Genomic DNA, 22036 nt, shown 5'->3' on the forward strand with positions numbered 1-22036 from the left:
ACACTCAGGCAGAGTCAACATGTAAACACGAGCAGCTGAAGTGTCTGAGGTGGGTTTGTTAATGCTGAAATCAAGGGTTTTGCAAGAAGAGATAAAATCAGCTTCATGTTTAGGAGGAGGGCTTGGGAGCAGATTTCCAGCATGAGGTCAAATGATCCAGCATTCCCATGCTGTGCATTTCTCTTTTCCAAAGCTTTTGCTGCTGAATATGAATTTAGCCTGAATATGATTTAGCCTGATGGTTTCTGCCTTCCAGGGCAGAGCTCCCCACATGACACCAGCTCCTTTTGAGAGCATGGCTAGGCCTTTCCAGCCCTTGCTGGCCGGGCACAACTCAAAGTGGCGCTTGTTTGTGGCTGAACAAACAGACCTGTGGTGTGGTGCTTCGGTCAGAGAGCCGGTGTCACCCCAAATCCCTTTCCCTCCCATGCACACCTGACCTGGCTGCAAGCTGTTTTCCCTGATGCTGGTTAGGAGGAGCCTGGGAAAACCCCATGCTGCTGGCATGCTGGGTGCCCAGGGTGGCACAAGGCACTCATGCATGCCAGGTCCCCGCGGAGGGGAAGCCCTCTCCAGCTTTCTCTCCACCCAGGGAGAGAAAAGCAGGGTTTACGCTGCAAGACAGCTTTTCCTCCTACCAAGTGCTGGCAGCCCCCTGTGCATCCCGGTCCAGCCCTGCACCCCTCTGCCTGCCAGCCAGGGCTGGGCACTGCCAGGCTCAAGAAGTCCCCAGCGGCCACCCGAGGGCCGGGGGCTGAGCCAGCGGCCCCCCGCACCCGGAGCATCACCAGCGTGCCGCGGTGGCTCTCGCTTCCCGGCCGCTAATGAAGCACCTTTGGCTGAGGCCAGTCTCCCAGCCCAGCCTCTCGCCCCCCCGCCCCTGCCTACACCTTGCACCCGGGGCGGGGGTACCCCCCTTGCTGCTGCAGCCCCCAGCCGCCCACCCCCCCTCCCCGCCCCCGCAGGCACCCCCTTTGCCGCCTGCACCCCGCTTGCTGCCTGCCCCCCCGCTCTCCCAGCCGGCAGCCACCCCCCGCTCCCCGGCGGGGGCTCTCGGGGGGGCCGCCCCGCGGGTCAGCCTCTGCCCGGCGCGGCGGGGCCGGTCCCGCCCCGGGGGCGGGCGGCGGAGCACGTGGGGCCGCGCCGGGCCGGGCTGAGTCACTCCCCGCCCCGAGCCCCGCGGCGGAGCGGCGCGGAGCGGCGCGGGTCGGCGCGGCGCGGCGCGGCGCGGCGCGGCTCGGCTCGGCTCGGCTCGGCTCGGCTCGGCTCGGCTCGGCTCGGCTCGGCTCGGCTCGGCTCGGCTCGGCTCGGCGCGGCGCGGGTCGGTGCGGCTCGGCTCGGCTCGGCTCGGCTCGGCTCGGCTCGGCTCGGCGCGGGTCGGGACGCAGCATGAGGGCGGTGAGGCAGTGGCAGGCGCTGCTCGCCCTGGGGCTGGGGCTCTCGCTGCTGCTGATCGTGGTCGGTGAGTGCCGGGGTGCCGGGCCGCTGTGGGGTGTCGGGGAGCCGGAGTGCCGCGGTGCAGGGGTGCAGAGGATCCAGGGTGCCAGGGAGCCCGGGGTTCAGAGGAGCCGGGGTGCAGGGGATCCAGGGTGCCAGGGAGCTCGGGGTGCAGGGGAGCCGGGGTGCAGGGGATCCAGGGTGCCAGGGGAGCCCGGGGTTCAGGGGAGCCGGGGTGCAGGGGATCCAGGGTGCCAGGGGAGCCCGGGGTTCAGAGGAGCCGGGGTGCAGGGGATCCAGGGTGCCAGGGGAGCCCGGGGTTCAGGGGAGCCAGGGTGCAGGGGAGCTGGGGTGCAGGGAATCCAGGGTGCCATGGACCCCGGGGTGCAGGGGATCAGGGGTGCCGGGGAATCAGGGTGCAGGGTTGTCTGGTGTGCAGGGGATCTAGGGGAACAGGGGGAGCCTGAGGTCCTGGGGATCTGGAGTGCTGGGGATCCAGGGTGCAGAGTGAGAGCATCTGGGGTGCAGGGTGAGAGCGTGCGGGCTGCCCTGTGTGGGGTGCAGGGGGGGCAAGGGGGTGTGCGGCGCTCAGGGCTGCAGCAGCAGAGGAGCTCAGGGCCATGTCCCTGTCCCTGTCCCTGCTCCCCAGTCCCGAGCAGCCCAGCGGGGCTGTCCCGTGCTTTCAGGCTTAGATAACCGCGCCTGCGATGTAAACAGCTTCCCTGGGACTGCCTGGCACAGCGCACCTGGCTGGTCCGGCCAGGGGAATCCCGGGGAGAAGCTGCTCCATCAGCACTCTGTGGATCATCCCTGGGGTCGTTGACTCCCAAAGGGATGAGACCAGGGAAAAGGGCAGCAAAGACCAACTGTGGGCTCCAGGCCAGGGGACAAAGGTGGTGGAAAGTGTGCTGGGGACAACGACCCTGTTTGTGCTCCCTCTCCTTGGGCAGAGGTGCCTATTTTGCCCTCGCGAGACAGGCTTGACCTGACCTCCCCCAGCTCTGCTGGGATAAGCCATCCCAGTTTTTGGAGGATGTTATTTTTGCCTTCCAGCCAGCCTGTGGGTTCATATAAGCAAACATTTCCAAAAGCGGTGGCTGATCTTTGTTGCCTTGGTTCCTGATTGTCCAGCCTGTGACAGCTCTGTCTCTGATGGGAGAAAAATGTGTGTGAGGAGGATGGAGATGCTGAATGGCTCCAAAACCAGGCCTGAAACAGCTAAGAAATAGGAGCATCCAAAACTATTTTCCTGCAGTGGAAAATGTGACCTGTTTGTCTTGCTGCTAGCCAGGGGGCTGGCTAGTAGGACCCACCGCGTAACAGATTATTCCTGGGAGGGGATAAAAGGGAGCCCAGTTACTTGGGATAATTGGAGTCCAAAACTGGGGGACCCCTCCTGTCCTGGCCCTGGGAGGAGCCCTAGCTCCTTTGCTGCTGTGTCCCACCCCAGAAACTCCTGCATCGGAGGCAGCACGGATGCTGGGGAGCACACGTTCGTTGGCGCTCCGTGCCTGGGGAAGCAGCCGGCCCCCATGGCCGAACAGAAGCAGCTCTGTTTGTGTGGCCTCGGCCGGCTGCCGGGAGAGATCCTTGGGATGGGGCGGCTGGATGTGCCCGAGACCTGCGGAGGGGCGTGGGGCAGAGGCATCCCCACTATCAGCACTAGCTCTCCTCCCGTGCTGTAGCTCATGGCAGCACATTGATGGAGCATGAGGTCATGCAGAACAGGCTGGGCAGTGCAGGCAGTGACTTGAACCAGTGCCCAAGTTTTTCTGCCTCCTGAGGCTGGGCTAAGGGAGCTACAGCATCTTTTCAGAAGCCTTCACGTAATGCAGGCCTGTCTGCCACCAGTGTGTACCCTACAGATGTGGAGTGTCAGGAAGAGTGGGATTAACTCAATGGAGCCCTGCTATTAAAAGACTAATGAGTAAGAGCTCACTGTGTAGTGGCTTAGGCTAATGAGAGCCGTGCTGTTTGGTGTGGGTCTGGGCGGCGAAGCCACAGCTCATTAACTTCCACCTTCTTCAGGGCATGCAGGTAGTGGGGGGTTATTCCTGGGTCTCCACCTGAGTTCAGCCCTTCCTCTGACCGCTGCAGCGTGGCAGAGAAGAGTCTGGCATCAAGGTGTGTGCCATTCCAGTGCTTGGTGAGGAGCTGTTGAGGCTTTCAGCCAGATCTGTGGGAATCTGGTCCAGGTTTACAGAGAGCGTTACTATCTTGCAGCTCTTGAGTCAGAACAAATTGGGGGTGGGAGGAATTTCAGCTTGGCTCTTGCAGTCTAATTCAGCACTGTAATGGGGAGCAGAAGGTTGATGAGTACAGTGGGTTGGCCTCGGCTGGCTGCCAGGTGCCCACCCAACCGCTCCCTCACTCCCCCTCGTCAGCAGGACGGAGGGGAGAACAGATGAAAAAGCTTCAACGTAGGTCCTTCCCGTGGGCTGCAGTTCTTCATGAACTGCTCCAGTGTGGGTCCTTTCCATGGGGCACAGCTCATCAGAACAGACTGCTCTGCGTGGAGTCCTCCACAGGCTGCAGGGAGACAAGCTGCTTCACTGTGGTATTCACCACAGCTTACAGGGGGACAACTTGTTTCCCTGTGGTATTCACCACAGCTTACCGGGGATTCCCTGCTCTGGCACCTGGAGCACCTCCTCCCCTCCTTCTCTGACACGGGTTTCTGCAGGGCTGCTTCTCTCACATTTTTTTCACTCCTGTCACATAGCTGCTGTGCAGCATTTCTTACCTTATCTTACATATATTATCACAGAAGCAAATGAGTGTTGGTGATGGGCTCAGCTTTGGGCAGCAGTGGGTCTGTCTCGGAGTTGTTTGGGACTGGTGCTCTCCAACATGGGGACAGCTCCTCGTGTCTTCTGGCAGAAGCCACCCTTGTAGCACGCCTCCTTCCCCCCCCCCCCCAACTCAATGCCATGGGGGGATGCTGGAGGTGGATGAACAGGCAGGGAAGATGGTACAGCCCTGTCAGTTCCCTGGGGGAACCAGCCTCGTGGGAGCTGCTGGGAGAGTGATGGAGGTCTGGCAGGCGTCATGCAGGGATGGACACTGTGCTCCCTCCTCGCATGAACTGAGGCATGCGGGCTCCCCCTACAACAATTTTTTTTTTTTTGTGTGTCTTATGAATGCTAACTTTCATTAGCAAAACCAAGCAATAGGACCAGCCTTGTTCCCTTTAATAATCCTGTCCTGCTCGTGCCTGAGCAAGCCCCAGCTTGGCTGCCCCTACTTCCCCGCTGAGCGGCAGAAACATCTGACGTACAAAACCCCTGGGTTTCCTCTGGCTTTGGTTTGATATGCAGGTTCTGTTAAACCCCTTTTAAACCAGGGCAGGGCAGGTCCTGGCCGCTCTCTCATGTTCCTGGTCTCAGCCATTGCTCTTGAATGCCGATGATCCCGTGCAGGATCCAGCAAGTGGTCCATGCCAGGTGCTCCTCTCCCCACAGCATCTGCAGGGGAGCAGTTCCTACTGTTGAGCTGGGATGCCTCTGTGTGGATCCGTGGGGCTCTACTGGATGCTTGCCTTAGGGATGGCTTGCAGTGACACATGGCTTTACTTCTAGGGGACTTCTGTGATGTGAACCACTGTCAGAATGGGGGCACCTGCCTGACCGGGATTAATGAGACCCCCTTCTTCTGCATCTGCCCTGAGGGCTACGTTGGGATTGACTGCAATGAGACAGAGAAAGGTGAGGGGCTGACCCCCTCATGGATGCTCCATGAAGGCCAGGAGCCCTGCAGCGTGACAGCATGCTCTCGTTGTGGCTCTGCACCACTGGGCCTGGGATCTGGTTCTGGGGTCCAGCCTTGCTGATGGGCATATAGAGTGGAGATCCGAGAAGGGATGTGGTGACCTCCATTACTTGGGGGGAATGCAATGTCTTTGGGGAGCAGTAGCCCACTAGATGCTCTTATTTTCTACCTATGCCCGTGTTACCGTCATTTTTCCCCCTTTTCCAGGCCCCTGCCACCCCAATCCTTGCCACAACAACGGTGAATGCCAGCTGGTCCCAAACCGGGGGGATGTCTTCACTGACTACATCTGCAAGTGCCCTGCAGGGTACGATGGGGTGCACTGCCAGAACAGTGAGTACAGTGGGGTGGGGGGGACTGAGGGGGGCTGCTCTGCCGCTAAGGGCTTGGGGACCCCCTGGGCAGCACCAGGGGGACATCTGGTGTCTTGCAGCTGTGGCTGCATTGGGTGCTAGGCTCTGTCGGGGACCACGGGCTGGTTTGGACCTTGCAGGGTGGAGGGACACGGGGTCACGGCTGTGTCTGAGTCTTGCTCTGCATCTCTGGAGGGACATGGTACCTCGAGTAATGGGGCAATGGGTGTCTCAAGGCTCAACCTGCTCCACACAGGCTCCCAGCCTTGCTGTGGCTACCTGTCCTGATGCACCCATGTGGCTGCAGTCAGCAGGGACGTGATTTAGGCAGCTCCATGGGTCAGAGCTTCAACCTGTGCCACTGTATCAGCAGGGACCCTGCCATGGCCCTTGCTTAGGGGATGCCTCCCCCTCTTCCCGCTGCCCTGAATGAGGGGCCTCCTCCCCAGGCCTGGCTCTGGAGTCACCTCTGAGCTCCCCCACTCTGTCTCCTAGACAAGAACGAGTGCTACTCCCAGCCTTGCAAAAATGGAGGCACCTGCCTGGACCTGGATGGCGACTACACCTGCAAATGCCCTTCTCCGTTCTTGGGGAAGACCTGCCATGTCCGTAAGTCCCTGGCACCAACTGTACAGAATTCCCTTTCGCTTCCTGTTCCCCACTGCTCTGTTGCCCATTGCCATCATGCCCAGGAGAGATCTCACCAGGTGGTTTGGGGGATCTGGAGGGCAGCTGTCGGTGCTTGTGTGCCAGCTGCCCTTGATGGCAGCAGTCCTGGTCTTGATGGAGGTAGCATCCCCGGGAAAGTGCTGTCTGTGGGGAGTCCAGAGCAGCCCTTTCCTCCCAGACCTCCATGCTTTGAGAGGGGCTGATGGGTGGTGCTGTTTTGGCTGAAGACTGGTAGGGATGGGGGGACACCTTGGGGACAGCCTGGTCCTAGGGCTGGCCTCCATCTCCTGCCCTGGCTCCAGACAACAGGCAAATGACCCCCTGGTTTTGCTGCCTGGTCATCATCTCTTTCTGGTGCTGATGACCCCACTGCTCGCAGGCTGCGCAGTTCTCCTGGGCATGGAAGGAGGAGCCATCTCTGATGCTCAGCTTTCAGCATCTTCTGTCCACTACGGCTTCCTTGGCCTCCAGCGCTGGGGTCCAGAGCTCGCCCGCCTCAACAACCACGGCATCGTCAACGCCTGGACCTCCAGCAACTATGACAAGAACCCCTGGATCCAGGTACCTGCAGCAGGACTGGGAACACCAGGATAGCAGGCAGCCCTGGTAGCCATGGCTGGTCTTACAGGGCTGCTGTCATGGGATTTCTCTGCTCCTGGTGGCAAATGTGGGGCTAAACTGCTGCAGCAAGGTGCCACCCAGGGGCATCTTGTGATGTGCCTGGAGAAGGCAAGGTTCCTGCAGGGAAGATGGGGACCTGGGGTGGTGGTGCCCCCTTCTCTGCTCGCCCTGGCATGGAGTGCTGGAGGGATGGAGGGCTTTTGCCCTGAGGAGGTCAAAGTGTCCTGAGCAGCCCCTTCTCCTGGTCCCAGTGCTGAGACTGAGCCCACCCTCCCATCCAGGCTTGGCGGTGCTGGTGGGCACAGGGGCTGTGCACCCCATCCACACTGTCCTGCTCATGCTCTTCTCCCCTCCCCAGGCCAACCTGCTGCGGAAGATGCGGCTGAGCGGGATCATCACGCAAGGCGCTCGCCGCGTGGGCCAGCCAGAGTACGTCCGCGCCTACAAAGTTGCCTACAGCCTGGATGGGCGGGAGTTTACCTTCTGCAAGGACGAGAAGAAGGACACAGAGAAGGTGGGCTGCAATGCTCCATGTGGGGGCTGTGCCGGCTCTCCCTACCCAGCGGTGCTGTGGGCGCTGGGGTGGCTGTGAGCTGCACCCCAAACTGTCCCCATGTTTGGGAAGGTGCTTTTGACCTGGGTCAAAGCCATGCTGGGAACTGGTCCTAGCAGTGTGACGACACAGGCGGTTCCAGCAGCAGGCAGCGCTCTCTGGCTCTGTTTAATTTGCCATAATAAGCATAACCAAAGATGTAGCGCTGACTTATTTAGGTCATTCAGATAATATCTTTATTGCTGACACACTGTGGGAACTGGGCATGGTCTGGAAGTGCGAGTGAACGGCTTACACAGCTCGGTGCTGTGTCTGCGGCAAGCATGAGCTGACAGTGTGTGTCGCTCTCAAAGCAGGAGTACTTGTTGATAGCAGTTTTTTATGGCAAGCATCTCCTGGATGGTTTTTGAGTATCCAGGGGATGGCTGGGAGTATCTGCCTCTCTTGGAAAAAAAAGAGGAAAGTTTCTCTTGTTTCTGCAGCAGTGGAAAAAATGCATGAAAACACAACCTGACTCTGTTTATTGTGTTAAAAAGAAAGAAGTGAGCCACCTCTCCGCTTCTTGTGATTTGAGGAGTATTGCCATAGTGGGAGGGAGTGCATGTTGCTGCATGTCTAGCTCCATGGGGCAAGGATGGAGCAGGGAGTGTTGCAATGTTCTCTTGTGAGTGGAGCTGCTGCAAGGTCATGCACTGCTCGAGGGCACAAAAGCAGAGCCCAGCTTCCCCTGCTTTTGCTGCCGGCGGTGCCGAGGCCTGTGCGTCTGCTGGGCCAAGGGATTTCATGCGTGAGGCTGTGGGAGAGCTGGGGCACTCAGTCCTGCTCTCCATTACAGGTTTTCCAGGGGAACGTGGACTATGGTACCATGCAGACCAACATGTTTAACCCTCCCATCGTCACCCAGTTCATCCGCATCTACCCCGTGATGTGCCGCCGTGCCTGCACGCTGCGCTTTGAACTTATCGGCTGTGAGATGAATGGTAAATATGGGTGGCTGTTCCCTTCCAAGGGACCACAGGGCAGGGTGTGACATTGGGCAGGGCATCGCCCCTCGTACTGCTTCTCATCACCTGGGGCAGGGGATTTGTTAGCGCTTGTTTTTCCTCGTGCTGGCTATGTGATGCCTGGAAATACCCACGGGTGCCTTTGGGGAGCACAAGCCACTAATCCCACCAGCTCAGCCAGGTTCGAGCTGCATTCTCATGCTGCTAACACCTTCCCAAGCTGGGATTTTTATTGTGTCCCCTCCCTGTGTGAGCTGTGAACTGGATGCTTTTTCCTGCTGGAGAACTTGTGAAGCACTGGAGGATCAAAGTCCTCTGGGAAACATGAGGGATGATTAGCCAGAGCCCTTTCCCTGTGCCTCCCACATTCCTGCCCTGCAGCACATCCCCAGCAGCTGGGCGGGAGGGACCCAGTGCCCGTGTGGGAGTGGGGTGCTGTGGGGTCTTGGGTCCTGTCCTGCCACTGCATGGGTGCAGTGCCAGCCGTGCTTTCAGATGGGGGTGTCTTTGCATTGTTCTCTTCACCTGTGAAAGCATCCTCTTCTGCCTCCTGCCGAAGCCATCTGTATTTTGGGACTGTGCTGTGGGGATGTCCTTGCGTTCCTGCAGCAGGAGGCACTGTGAGCCAGGGAATAGCTGGGAGCTAAAAATCCTGGGAAAAGGCGAGCTGGCTGTGACCCTGTGCCTCTGCTGAGCCTTTCCCTGCCTGGCCCTGCCTGCTGCTATGGGCAGTGGGAATGTGGGAATTTGGGGATGGCATCTGCCAGGGCTGTGGGGTTTTGCTCAGGATGGTGCTGTGGACTCTTTCCTTTTCACTGTCTGTGTAAACTGTTGTGTTACAGTTTATTTCAACACGGCAGGTTGCTCGGAGCCTCTGGGCATGAAGTCCCGCCTGATCTCCGACCAGCAGATCACAGCCTCCAGTGTCTACAAGACCTGGGGCATCGACGCCTTTACCTGGCACCCACATTACGCTCGCCTGGACAAGACGGGCAAAACCAACGCCTGGACAGCACTCCACAACGGCCAGTCTGAGTGGCTGCAGGTGGGTCTTGGTGCCCTTCCTCTGTAACCTCTTTTCTCCTCCCTAGCTCCTGCAGCTGTGCCCTGGGCCACTCCTGTGCTTCCGCAGGACGTGCACGGTGGGAGAGGCTGGGCAGAGCCACTGGGACGGCGCAGCTGGAGCCTTGGTGTGGGGCACACAGCCCAGCAGTGCCCTCCCCAAGCTGGGATCGCAGGGGCATGCCCAGATGGGGCTGTGGCCAGCAGTTTTAACTGCGGTGCTGGAGCTCTGGGTCAGAAACATCAGTGCCCGTAGGGACAGGGTGGTGCTGCCTCCACAGACCTTCTTGTAGGGTACGCTGAGCCCACAGCACCCCAGTTCTGCATCATCCCCTTGGGAAGTGCCGTTGCAGCCCGGGATGACTGCCCCATAACCCTCCAGCTGCCCAGAACACCGTGTTTCTGTTTTGCAGGAAAAAATCAGGTTTGCTTTTCTATTCCCAGTCTGGAATGGGAACAAATAGTTTTGAAATTTCCTTCTCAGTTTTCTTTCCTCCACTGTTTTTGTACTTTTCACATGATTTCATGACATAATAGGACAAAGCAGTTTAGATATTTGTCCCGCTTTTTATTTGGGAAATGATTAAAAGCAGCTGCTTCATGGCCCTAAATAAACCAGCTTATCAAGATGTCTGCTGATGTGGTCAGGATGACCAAGTTGGGCTGTTGCACCACAGGCTGCCTGTTTGTGTACATGTATATAGATTTACATGCACAGTCATATATATACACATATACATGTGTATGTATAGCTAGTACTGCCCTCAACGAACATAAAATGGGAACTAAATTAAGGAGACAGCTCAGCTCATTTGCTGGTTTACCCTGTGGCGTGCCAGCAGCAGTAGCAGTGTGGCAGAGTAAAGAGAACAGAAACCATCTCACTACCCAAATGTCAGACTGTGCTGAACTGCATATTTTCTCAGCCAGAATCACTTTCCAGTGGAAATGCATTTCCTCCGGGAATCCTTTATTTTTTTTTGAATTGAGATTTTTTGCTGTCATTCCCACATTGAATTCCCTTTTCAGCAAAAGATGTCAGGGGGGTAGGGGTGGGAAAGAGTGCTGAGGCAGTGGGGTTTGCATCCCGCTTTGGGTTGCTTTGAGGGATGCTGCAAGTGTTCATGGGTCAAATATTTCACAGCAGTTCTTTGTTGGTTGCTCTGGCATTGGGCAGGGGTCGAGTGGTGTCTTCTCCATTCTTGACTTGCGAGGGCCAGCATGTCCCAGCTACCTCTGGGACACGCAGGATGCTCTGGGGTGGGAGCACCGCTCCTGCGAGGAGCCTCAGCAAGCCTTGTCTCCATGCCAGATTGACCTCCGGGACCAGAAGAAGGTGACGGGCATCATCACACAAGGAGCCCGTGACTTTGGGCACATCCAATATGTGGCAGCCTACAAGGTGGCCTACAGTGACAATGGCACAACCTGGACCCTCTACCAGGATGGCCAGAAGAACAGCACCAAGGTGTGTGGGGCAGGGCAAGGTGGGCAGCTACCTCCCGGGCCTCAGGGATGCCGCTGTGGGGAGGGATGGGATGGTGGTGGGGAGGTCCTGGCAGTGTTGGCACCCACCTTTTTCCCCTTAGATCTTCCACGGTAACAGCGACAACTACTCACACAAGAAGAATGTGTTCGACGTGCCCTTCTACGCCCGCTTCATCCGCATCCTGCCTGTGGCCTGGCACAACCGCATCACTCTGCGTGTGGAGCTGCTGGGCTGCGATGAGTAGGCACGTGGGGAGGAAGGACGGGGCTGCTCTTCCCTGCCACCCGGCCTGCACCCTGCCTGCCCCTGCCCACTCCTTCTCCAACCTCACACCCCCCTCTCCATGTCCCCAAACTTGGGAGGTGGTTGGGAGGGCTCCCCTGCCCCCCATTGGTGCTGGGGCCACAGCACTGCATTTTACAGGGCCCTTGCAAGTGGGATGCAGGGATGGCTCCTGCCCTTTTGCCCCAGTAGCCAGGGGTGAGACCCCCTCCTGCGACTGAGTCTTGGCTGGATGACCCTCTTCTGCAACTGGGGCTTCCTTGGAGGACCCCATCCTGCAAATGGGGCTTTGCTGCGGGACCCTGTCGTGCAACCAGGGCTTGGCTGCATCCTCCTGACTAAGCCTGGAGACAAATTTTCTCCCCCTTTTTGCTTCTGCTTCCAGCAGAGAGGCTGCAGCCAGCAGCAGTCCCCTGCCTGCACTGGGGCTCAGGGCTCAGGAGTTTTGGGGGGGCCTAGGGCAGGCACCCCGGCTTGCAGCCTCTGATGTGCCTCGTGCTGCCTGCATGTCTACAAGCAGGGGCTCTGAAAAACCTACTTGGCTGTTGTCCCCTGCCCATTTTGCCAGGTCCTGGGTCTCCTTGCCTGCGTTGTCAGCACCACATAGTGCGAACGGAGTGATGAGATGGCTCTTATCAAGAGACACCAAGTCCCCATTGCTGGTGGCTCTACCCGCTGTGTACTCCTGGCCAGCACTGTGGCTGACATTTTGGCAGGCACTGCTCATTCCGCTTCCAAAGGTGCCGGTTCCAGCATCCTCCAAGTCTCAGCATTGCTGCCGTCCCCACCTTACTGCAGTTTGGGATGCCAGGAGGTCCCTTGTCCCCAGGGCCAAAGGTGACCAGGGGGGCTGCAATCTGGTAGTGGGGGACGGATGGTTTGTAGCCACAAGGGTGTGGAGAAAAGATGAGAAAGGTGGTGGTCAAACCACCAAAATGCAGTAGGCAGAGAGCTGTGCCATGACCCATTTTGTAACCTGAGTTTTGCCCCTTCTGGGGGGTTGTGGGGAGCCTTTTGTGATGCTCGAGCCCTCGGGATTAGCAGCAGGTGATGAGCAAGACCTGGCACCGGCAAGCAGGGGTGCAGGGAGGGCATCTGGGCAGCAGTGCTGGTGCGATCCTTCCCCTGCCTGCCGGGATGCAAAGCGGCCATGTGGCCGGGCTGGCCGCAGGTTCACTTTGGCAAGCACCAAGGGAGCCCGGGTGGGATGGCAGCGGAGGCCCCCCTCCGGGGTGTTTTTGACAGTATTAAAACCAGCTGAAACTTTGGGACTGTTGGCTGCTCTGTGCCTCCCCAAGAGCCATCTCCCAAAGCCCGGGAGGTCTGGCGGTCCCCCAGGATCCACTCTGAGTCTGCTGCCTCCACCATCCTGGGGGGCTGCTGGCTGCTGTGCTGACCCCACAACTCTCTTGCTTTCACAGGCCCTTCTAGCTCCCTTCCCTGCCTGAAAAACAAGGTACCAGGGCTTTGTGCATCTTCCCCGCTGCCTCCACCCGTCGCAGCTGTTGGAGCCTGTGCTCACAGCTGGCCAGGCGCAGCAGAATGGGACTTGGGGAGGGGAAGCCGCTATCAGCACCCCACGCCCTGCGTCTCCTCCTTTGGCTTTGATCCTGGAGCAAATCTCAGTTTGGAGCAAAACCGACTTACACTCCAGCACACTCCCAGGGCTGGAGGGAGCTATGAGTTTCATCAGGGCTGCCCGTGGGGATGCTCCCAGCAGACCCCCCATGGACAGGACGGGGAGACAGGTGCTGCTGGAGGAGGATCCCCCGACACTGAGGGGTCCCTGGTAAGGAAGGAGCGCTGGGGTGAACAGGACAGAGGAGCTTTGCTCTTCTCCCTGCCACACTAAGCAGGAACCCCTGAGGTTGGCATGAATGGTGCAGGACCACCTGCATCCCACTGCAGCTCCACATCCCTGCAGCTCCAGACAACCTCCATGCACCTTCCTGCTGCCAGCGGTGCTGTGCTCGGCTGTGCATCCCCTCCCTGGGCCCTGCCTGCAGGTGGGCTCGGGCCAGCCCTGGGCACCAGAGGGGCTGGGGGTTGGTGCTTGCAGAGACCAGGCTGAATTCATTGTGGATGTGGCTGCTTGGTGACATATAGCAGCCACAGCTAGAGCTGGGGACAGGGGGGACAGTCAGCCTGGTTCACCTCCAGACATGCCACCCTTATCGCTGGGAAGCTGAGGCAGAGATAAGTGCAGCTTGCTCCGAGTCCAGCCCCGAGTCCAGCCCCGAGCCAGGGGCACAGCAGAGGCTCCATGGGGAGGGTGATGGGAGCAGATGCTGTGTGTCAGCGCAGGGGACATATCCTCAGTGCCCACCGCTGCTTCCCCCTGCCTTTTGCTACCCCACAGTGTGATCCTCTGACGGATGCTGAGCCCCATCCCAGCTCTATGGCATTTCCTTCCCCCTCCAGAGCCCCAGGATGGGGGGGTTGGTGAGGGCTGGGGCACCCTCCACACCATGCACAGCCCCTCATGGCTTGTTCCTGTCTCTCGGATGCTCTTCCTGGACATGGCTGGGTTGCTGGGGCAGCAGGAAGGCCAGGAGGGCCGGCATGCTGTGGCCACAGCACTCCACTGCCTGCTGACTCGGCTGCCGGTGCTGCCAGCTGCCCGCGAGCTGGTTCCTCAGGAAGCAGCTGTCGGGGAGAGCATCCTCTTGCCTTCATCCAGAAAGCCCAGGATCACAGCCTCTTCCATCCCACCAGGAACATTGGTTTTCCTCCCCGGTTTGAGCCTTGGGCAACAGGTTCCCACTGGAATTTCAGGAAGAAGTCTCTCCAGTGGGGCCACTGCGGAGCTGTCAGCTGCTGCGTTTGAGGCAGGGAAGACAGGGATGACATTTTTATGGCTCCTGTTCAAGCAAAAGCTCAGCCAGCCCTAAACACATGCCCTAAACACGTGCTCCTGGGTCAGAGCTACCCTGACTGCGCAGCCGCGGTCACCCTGAAACCCATGGTCCCACCCTGTGTCCCCCTTGGGAAACAGAAAACAAAACTGGGATCATTCCTGAAGCCAAAAAGAGGGTGAGATCCAGGAGGGAGTGAGGGAGATTCCTCCTTCCTTGGGAGGCTGCTGGTGGCCAGATCCTTCCCCGTGCCACCTGCTCCCCAGGAGGAGGTGGAGGGCATTGTCAGCCATATCCAGACAAGAACTGTGGCTGAATGTGGGCCATGAACTGTTGATGTGAAAAGATGCACAAAAGCATCCCTCTCCCCTTCTGCCCGCACTGCTCTCCTCCTTAGGCCGAACAGAGGATGGCTCCTGGCAGGTGCTGTGGTGCAGGCAGTGCAGGCAGCACAGGGCACTGGTGGCTTGTTCCTGGGCTCTGAAACAACGGCACGGCCACGCCAGGAGCAGCGTGCCCCTGTGGGGCTGTCTGTCTGTGGGGGTCGGTGGAGGGAACCATCCCAATTGCCAGCTCGTGGGGACGTGGGTAACTTGGGCAAGCAACTGCAGAGGGGTACGGGTGGCTGGGATGCAGCTGGGATGCAGCAGGGATGCCATCCGTCCCACCACCTCCTCCGGCCATGTGGCAGGGCTGGGGGAACTGGGGACCCTTGGCCGGGATGTAGGCAGCACAGCAGCCTCGTGCTGCTGCACCGGGAGATTTAATCGCCCCTTCATTGTGGGCTGCGGAGCAGCCCGCTCCTAGCAGGCAAGCGGGCAGTGTGCCCGGCCGTCACACTCCTGTGTCCCTGGGCAGCCTGGCACTGCTGTGTCCCTCCTCCGGGAGGGCTGGCAGGCCCTGATGTGCAGGGAAAAGGAGAGCAAGGAAGGGCAGTGCCTCCAGAACCTGGGTCCCACAGCCATTCCCGGTTTGGGCTTCCCATGGGGGACGGGGGCTGCCAGGCTGGTGCTGGTGGCAGATAACACGATTTCCATGCTGGCTGCTCCCTATCAGCATGGGGGCGGCTGGCAGACAAGATTGCACCCCAAATGCACCCTGCTGGGGGGCTGTTGGGAGGGGGTCCCGTCCCCCTTCACCCCACAGCCAGCCCTGGGTCAGTTTATTTTTTTACACGAGTTGTTTTCTTTCCGGCTTGACGCCGTTCCACGCGGCAAGAGCCGGACCGGGGCCCCCATGCCTCATTTCCTTGCCATAAAACAACAAAGCGGGGGGCGAAGCGGCGGGCTGGGCCGGGGTGGTGGGTCGCCAGGTCAGGGCACACGCTGGTCTGTGGTTCCTTCGTGTGCTCGGCCACCCCCAGACCGGCATCCCCGGCTGTGCTGCTGCTGTGCTGCCCTTCCTCAGGGCTGGACCTGCATGGGTGTGTGCCAGGGGGAGCTGGCATGGAAGGCATCACCCAAGCCTAGGAGCGACGCCTTCTCAGATGGGTGCTACTGGGCACCCCAAAGCTTTTGCCCTGGTTTCTGTGCCTCTGCTTTGCCCCCACAGCCACACGTGGACCCTGAAGAGGCTGAACTCCGCAGCTCAGCTGCCTTCCCTGGCCCCCAGAGCAGGCAGACGCTGCCTGCACACCCTGGGCACAGCCCACCCCCGGCCATAGCCCACCCATCCCCATCCGCTCCTGCTCCTGCCCGTGGTGCTCCTGCCATGCGTGTTTAACACCACCATTGCCTGGGGACGGCAGGCAGTGCCCCTGCTGGGACATGGGGTAAAGGATGGCTCTTCTCCCCTGGCACTGTGGCTTCACCAGGGCTTTGCATGCGGTCCCACCAGCCCCACTGGGGCACCCCACTCCCTGCTGCTGGGGGCAATGCTGGCAGCTGGCACATCACAGAGGAGGCGTGCGGGCAGCATGTGGGTAGCATGCAGGCAGCCTGCAGGCCCACGGTGAGGTGGTTGCCCAGGCATGGAGGGCAGGCGGGGGCCCGGGGGCACCCACCCCATCTCCAGGCTGTGAGCAGGGGGTTGGGAAAGGCGTGTGTTTCCCTTTAAGAGGCAGGCCCTGGAGCTGCTTCCTCTCAGCCCTGCAAGAGCCCTAAACACAGTGCATCTGCCTGCAGCCTGCCAGCACGCCTGCCTGCAGCCTGCCTGAAACTCAGCGTGAGTAGGGCTTGGCCCCGGAGCCAGGGCTGGAGAGGGCTGGCACCCCGGGGTGGCGGGCACCCTGCATGCCTGGAGGGCAGGGAGGGATGGCAATCACCACGGAGGGTGCCGGGCATCGCCACGGAATGTGCCAGGCATGACCACGGTGGGTGCTGCAGCACGATGCTCACTAGCACTGCTGAGGATGCTGGCCCCCCCCAGCACATCAGCGCAATGCTGGGCTCTGCGGGGTGGCTAGGCACTGGGGGCACAGGGGGTCCGGGGCTGCTGCCCCCCAAACCGAGGTGCGAGGCTGTGGGTGCCTCGAGCCCAGCCCGCTGCGGCGGGCAGCACGTGGCGGCGTGCCGCCCAGGCTCCAGTGCCTGCGGTGCCGCACGCCGCTGCCGCTGGCTCCCGGGGCTGTGCTGGCGTCGGGTGGGTGCACCCCGCGCCCTCCAGCACCGCCTCCGCACACAGCCGCGGGTGACAAGCGTGGGCTGCACCCCACAGGAAGGTGAGCAGCGGTACCGACTGCGGAGGAGAGCCCAGGAGTGAGCAACCCATGGTGAGAGCAGCCGGTTGCACACCCCAGTCCCTGGACACCACCACGGTACCCCATATTGGACCCTGCTGGGGGAGAGCACCCACACTCCCCCAGCCCCCCTGGCCTGGGGCACCTCTGCAGGCACTCCTAAACCTTGTCTGAGCAGGGGGCACGTATGTCAGATCCATCTCAAGCCTGGAGGGGGGCTGCCGGAGGCTTGCTGGGCGCCGGGCCCCCTCTGCCGGCTCTGGGAAAGCTCACAGGCTGGCAAATAACTGCTGTGAGCTGCCCTGGGTGAGCCCCGTGCAGCGCACCCTTGGGTGCCTGGGGCACCCAGAGCTTGGGGCAGTGTGGATCTCCAGTGCCGTGGGGCAGCCGGGCGGCCTCTCATTCAGGGGACATAGTACGAGAGCAAAAAGTCCTGCATGGAGTCGGTGCCAGCTGTGTCTGTGGCACAAAGCGGCAGCCCTGGGTCAGAGCCGGGGGTCCTCGGCCAGGCCAGCTGGGTGCTGCTGGGCTTTGTCCGGTGGCAGGGCAGCGGAGGCAGCCCCGAGCTCTCTCCTTCCCTCCTTGGCTGGGCTGCACGCTTGGCTGCCTCTGTAAACCGAGCCTGCGGCTTGCAGCAGGGCTCAGCCACTTCTGCTGCACCCCCTATGTGATGTTTTCCCAGTGCTCCCTCTTCAAAGGATGCCCTGAGATCCTGTTTCCCCTGTCTGTCCCATCCCCAGCTTAGTCGCAGCTCCACAAGCCCCAATGGGCCACAGCAGCAAACGTGGTGGTGCGTGGTGTGACCCAGGCGGGAGGAGGAGGATGGAGGGGACTGGGAGTCCTGGCTGTGGGACAGGCCTGGGGCCATGGCTTAGGTTGCCTGCACCCTCCCCTGCAGGCGATCTCCTCTGCCAGCTCTTCCCACCCCTCTCCTTGCACCCCTGTGATGGGGTCTGCCTGGCACCACATGCGCTGGGGCGCTCCTGGGTATTTTGGGGTGTTACGGCAGCCCTTTCCCCCTCCGCAGCCCGGGCTCAGGGTTTGGCCTCGCTCCCCAGCCATGCTGCTGCTCCCGCTGCTCCTGGAGGCCACCCTGCTGCGGCTGGGCAGCAGCTCCCACCACCCCTTCTACAACGGCTTCTACTACAACCACATCATGAACGACAAGGGCAGTGGGCAGGAGAAAGGTATATTGGGGATTGGCAGGGCTGGGGGAAAGGGGGACCGGCAGGTTGGCTGCCTCTGGATGGGGCTGGGACCCATCTCTTGGGGGGGATGTGGGGCCCAGAGGAGTAGGCGGGGACACTCCATGGATGCTTGGGGGATGCTTATGGGATGCGCAGGCAGAAAAGGATGTGGCTGGATGGAGGGAACAGAGTGGCTGCAGGGAGGTTTGGGGACGCTGCCTGGCCCTGGATCCTGACCTGCTCATCATGCTTTCCCTCCCTGTCCCCAGTGGTTTACTTCAATGGAGCCAAACTGATAGTGGACACCCCTAAAGACCCTGTCTACAGCTCCAGTGGCACCAATGTCACCCTGCCTTGCCAGTACCACTACGAGCCTGACCAGGAAGCCAAGCGCAAGATCCGCATCAAGTGGTCCAAGCTGCGGGATGACTACACTAAGGAGCAGGATGTGCTGGTGGCCATCGGGAAGACCTACGTGGCCTTCGGGAACTTCCAGGGCCGTGCTCACCTCCGTCAGGCTGGGCGACATGAGGCCTCACTGGTCATCAGTGATGTGCGCTTGCAGGATGATGGCAAATACCGCTGTGAGGTCATTGATGGGCTGGAGGATGAGAGCGATGTGGTGGACCTCCGGCTGCAAGGTAGGGGCATGTTGGGGACCACATGATATCCTGCACAAAGCCAGAGCGCCTGGCCTTCCTGTGGCACCCCCTCCTCGAGGGAGGTAGTGATGTGGGGGGTCAGGGAGCGCAGTCATGGGAAGAGTCTGGGATGCTTGGTGTGATGGCGTGGTGGCTTGGGGCTGTCTGACTGTGGGGTCTCAGCAGCAAGTGAGCACAGAGCAGACTGCCCAGTTGGGATGCTGGGAATACTACTGTGGAGTCAGAGTTGGGGGTGACCCCGTGGCTGCAACATTTCCTGCTTTTATCCACCCATCTTCCCACTGTGCTGCATCATGTGCAGCCACCCCCTTGCCTCCCAGCTCTGAGTATCCCCATGCATCTTGTGATGAACCTTGGTGACTGGTCCAACCCCTCTTGCTCACTTGTCATGAGGGAACTGACTCAGCCCTGGCTCCACAGGCAAGCTCAGAGCTGTGGAAACGTCCCCCTTGTGCCCTGTCCACACCTGCCTGTGGGCCCTGCCTGCCATGGTGGCTTGTCCCCACCAGTCCCTGTGACTGTGGTCTATGGTGGTGGTGCACATGTTCCTGTGGTCCATCCATCCCCATGACAGCAGTGCATCCACCCCACGATGGTGGTCCGTGTGTCCCTGGGACTGCGGCCCATACATCCCCGTGATGTGGGTCCTTGTGTCCCTGTTCCTGTAGCCTGTGCATCCCCATGACAACGGTGTCTCCATCCCCACAGCGGTGGTACATGCCTCCCTTGGGACCACTGTCTGTGTGTCCCCAGGGCTGTGGTCCATACAACGTAGTGATGGTCCCTGCACCCCCATTATCATAGTCTGTGCATCCCTGTATGTGCAGGTGCTGCCCCACAAGGGTGGTCCATGTATCCCCAGGACCAAGCCCCCATGTCCCTGTGCCACCAGATGTCGCTGGCAACTCGCCGCTGGTGCCTGCATGCCCAGAGCAGCACCATCCCCGCATGCCTGTGCCTTGGCCTGTGCCACCCTGGGGTAGTCCCTGTCCCAGAGCCTGAATTTGGGATGGGATGGGGACCCCTTTGGGGGTGGCCCCGGGGGGCGGGGGGGGGGCGCTGCCCATGGAGCCGCCTGAGCACCCACCCTGTCTGCCCCCAGGTGTGGTGTTCCCTTACCAGCCTCCCCGCGGGCAGTACAGGCTCAACTTCCATGAAGCTGAGCGAGCATGCCAGGAGCAAGGTGCCATCCTCGCCACCTTCAACCAGCTCTTCCAGGCCTGGAGCGAGGGGCTGGACTGGTGCAATGCGGGCTGGCTGGCTGATGGCACTGTGCAGTACCCCATCCGTCTGCCCCGCAAGCCCTGTGGTGGGCTGCACCTTGCCCCAGGCATCCGCAGCTACGGCCCGCGCCACCGGCACCTGCACCGCTTCGATGCCTTCTGCTTCTCCTCTGCGCTTAGAGGTGGGTGCTGGGCCATGGGCTGGGGGTGGCATCCTGGGGAAGATGCTATGTCCTGTTGGTGGAATCCCTCCCTCTTAGGGCACAGCCTGGGTGGGGATGTTCTAGGCAGGGATGCTCCAGATGGGGATGCTCCGGAGGATGCTGAGCACTGACACTCCCTTTTCTTGCTCCCCTCTCCCTCTAGGAGAGATTTTCTACTTGGACCGCCTGGCTGGAATGACGCTGGAAGAGGCCAAGCAGAGCTGCCAGGACGCAGGGGCTGAGATTGCCCGAGTGGGGCACCTCTACTCTGCCTGGAAGTTCCTGGGGCTGGACCGCTGCGATGCTGGCTGGCTGGCAGACGGCAGCGTCCGCTACCCCATTGCCAAGCCCCGAGCCAACTGCGGCCCCGAGGAGCCCGGTGTCCGCAGCTTCGGCTTCCCCAGCCAGGGCAGGTTTGGGGTCTTCTGCTACAAGGAAAGATAAGGAGCCGGAGGGTTCCTTCTTGGCCAGAGGATGTTTCCAGCCTGACGGTGCCTGGTGTTTGGCATTTCCCAGGGCTGTTTTGGGGGTGACTAGGGGGCGGTGGGATGGCGGGGGGAGGCTTCTTTTTGTTTTATTTTGTTTCCTTCCTTTATATTTTCCACATCTTGCTCAGCAGCTGGCACATGCAGCTGCTTGGGGTGGCTGCCAGCTGGGGCAGTGCTGGACTGTCCCTGGCATGGGGTCCGTGCAAGAATGATCCCCATGGGCTGCTGCCACCCCAATTGGTCTCTGCCACCCTGTGGGTGGTGGCCCCTTCCCATGGTGGCAGCATGTCACTGACACCCGCCTGCCCTTCCAGGCTACTCCTGCCCGTGAGCTCATGGGGTGGGAGCGAGGCGAGGCTGGATTTGGCCAGAGGCAGAGAGCAGGTGTCTCTGTTGCATCCTGGCCCCTCTTCCAGCCCCCCCTCCCCATCCTGCTGAAGGATGATGGTGTGCCTGTCCCTGTGGGAGTGCCAGTGCCTTATCTCCGTGTGCCTCTCGCTCGGACTCCACTTGAACTCTGGTGCCTTCTTCTTCAAGCATTTGGTTATGAAAAGATGTATTTTGCTGGACCTCTTCTAATAAATTGGTGGAGAATGCCCTGGAGGGATGTGGCTGTGTCCCATCTCTGTCCCAGCACGAGAGAGGAGTCTGCCACAGTGAGAGGATTTGGGGATCCCTGGCTGGGCACCGGGGACTGTCTCATCCTTGGCTGAGCACCGTCTCATGTCTTTGCCCACCTGAGCTCCTGCAAGGGCCTGGTGCTCCCTCGTTAATGAGTGTTAATTAACCCCCTGGGTGTCAGGACTGAAAGCTGGAGGGTGAGGCAGCTTCTGCTGGGGATGGTTTTAGGTACGTGTGTTAATCCCCTCCTGGGGCGAGAGCTGAACAGGGAGGTGTTGTTTTGTTCCAGGATCCTTCTTTGGTTGGAGCTTGGGAATTCCCCCGGACCTCCATTGTCCCCAGGGCAGGACCCTTTGGTGCTGGCTGGGGCTGAGCTGGTCCCACGTAGCCTGGAGCACTCTGTTTGCTCACCCCTTCCCTGCTGCCTTGCCATGGGAGACCTCCCCCTGCCCAGACAGACACCCGCCCTGCCTAACAAAAACAACACTGACAAAGTGCCCATTCCGATTTCACTCTCTTTATTATTTATCGTTCTTTCAAAATAGGATATGTTCAAAAATATAAATAGGTGCAGGGAACGCTGGTGCCCCGCACGGTCCCCTGGAAAGAGCACGTTGTCCCGGGATGGGTGCTGCGCTGCAGGGGGCGGTGAGGAAGTAGAGAGGGGCCACAGTCCCCAGCACCCTGGTCCTGGGTCTCAGCATCCCCTCGCCTCCCTCCTCCCACAGCTCCTTCCACCGCAGCCCCCCGGCCCTCCCCACCCGCCCTGACGTGCTGCAGCAGTAGGAGGATTCTGGAAAAAAAACAAACACAAAACCCCAAAAGGTGCTGTTCACCCTGGAGATTAAATAACAGAAATAATTACATTGTTCGTGGATAAAA

The 22036-nt window shown here is 60.2% G+C and overlaps 2 protein-coding genes across 7 annotated transcripts; both read left to right on the forward strand.

Annotated features, from left to right (window-relative positions):
• Nucleotides 1–1210: 1210 nt before the first annotated feature.
• Nucleotides 1211–12506, forward strand: MFGE8 (milk fat globule EGF and factor V/VIII domain containing). 2 transcript variants are annotated; one of them, XM_056347228.1, is made up of 10 exons: nucleotides 1211–1462; nucleotides 5016–5141; nucleotides 5413–5538; nucleotides 6054–6167; nucleotides 6607–6788; nucleotides 7207–7362; nucleotides 8237–8381; nucleotides 9248–9450; nucleotides 10780–10935; nucleotides 11057–12506. In XM_056347228.1, the coding sequence occupies exons 1-10, from the start codon at nucleotides 1390–1392 to the stop codon at nucleotides 11198–11200; spliced, it is 1425 nt and encodes a 474-aa protein (XP_056203203.1). In that variant the 5' UTR covers nucleotides 1211–1389; the 3' UTR covers nucleotides 11201–12506. The 2 variants fall into 2 exon arrangements, with proteins under 2 accessions (XP_056203203.1, XP_056203204.1); XM_056347229.1 differs by having other exon boundaries at nucleotides 1212–1462; nucleotides 9266–9450.
• A 3527-nt stretch (nucleotides 12507–16033) lies between these two features.
• On the forward strand, nucleotides 16034–21136 carry HAPLN3 (hyaluronan and proteoglycan link protein 3). Of its 5 annotated transcripts, none has more exons than XM_056347472.1 (6): nucleotides 16034–16256; nucleotides 16749–16803; nucleotides 17829–17957; nucleotides 18227–18598; nucleotides 19722–20024; nucleotides 20209–21136. In XM_056347472.1, the coding sequence occupies exons 3-6, from the start codon at nucleotides 17831–17833 to the stop codon at nucleotides 20487–20489; spliced, it is 1083 nt and encodes a 360-aa protein (XP_056203447.1). In that variant the 5' UTR covers nucleotides 16034–16256; nucleotides 16749–16803; nucleotides 17829–17830; the 3' UTR covers nucleotides 20490–21136. The 5 variants fall into 5 exon arrangements, with proteins under 5 accessions (XP_056203447.1, XP_056203446.1, XP_056203444.1 ...); XM_056347469.1 differs by having other exon boundaries at nucleotides 16038–16256; nucleotides 17798–17957; XM_056347471.1 differs by lacking the exon at nucleotides 16749–16803.
• Nucleotides 21137–22036: the final 900 nt, after the last annotated feature.

Source organism: Falco biarmicus, chromosome 7 (assembly GCF_023638135.1).
Source record: "Falco biarmicus isolate bFalBia1 chromosome 7, bFalBia1.pri, whole genome shotgun sequence".
In the NCBI taxonomy this organism is placed as follows: Eukaryota; Metazoa; Chordata; class Aves; order Falconiformes; family Falconidae; genus Falco; species Falco biarmicus.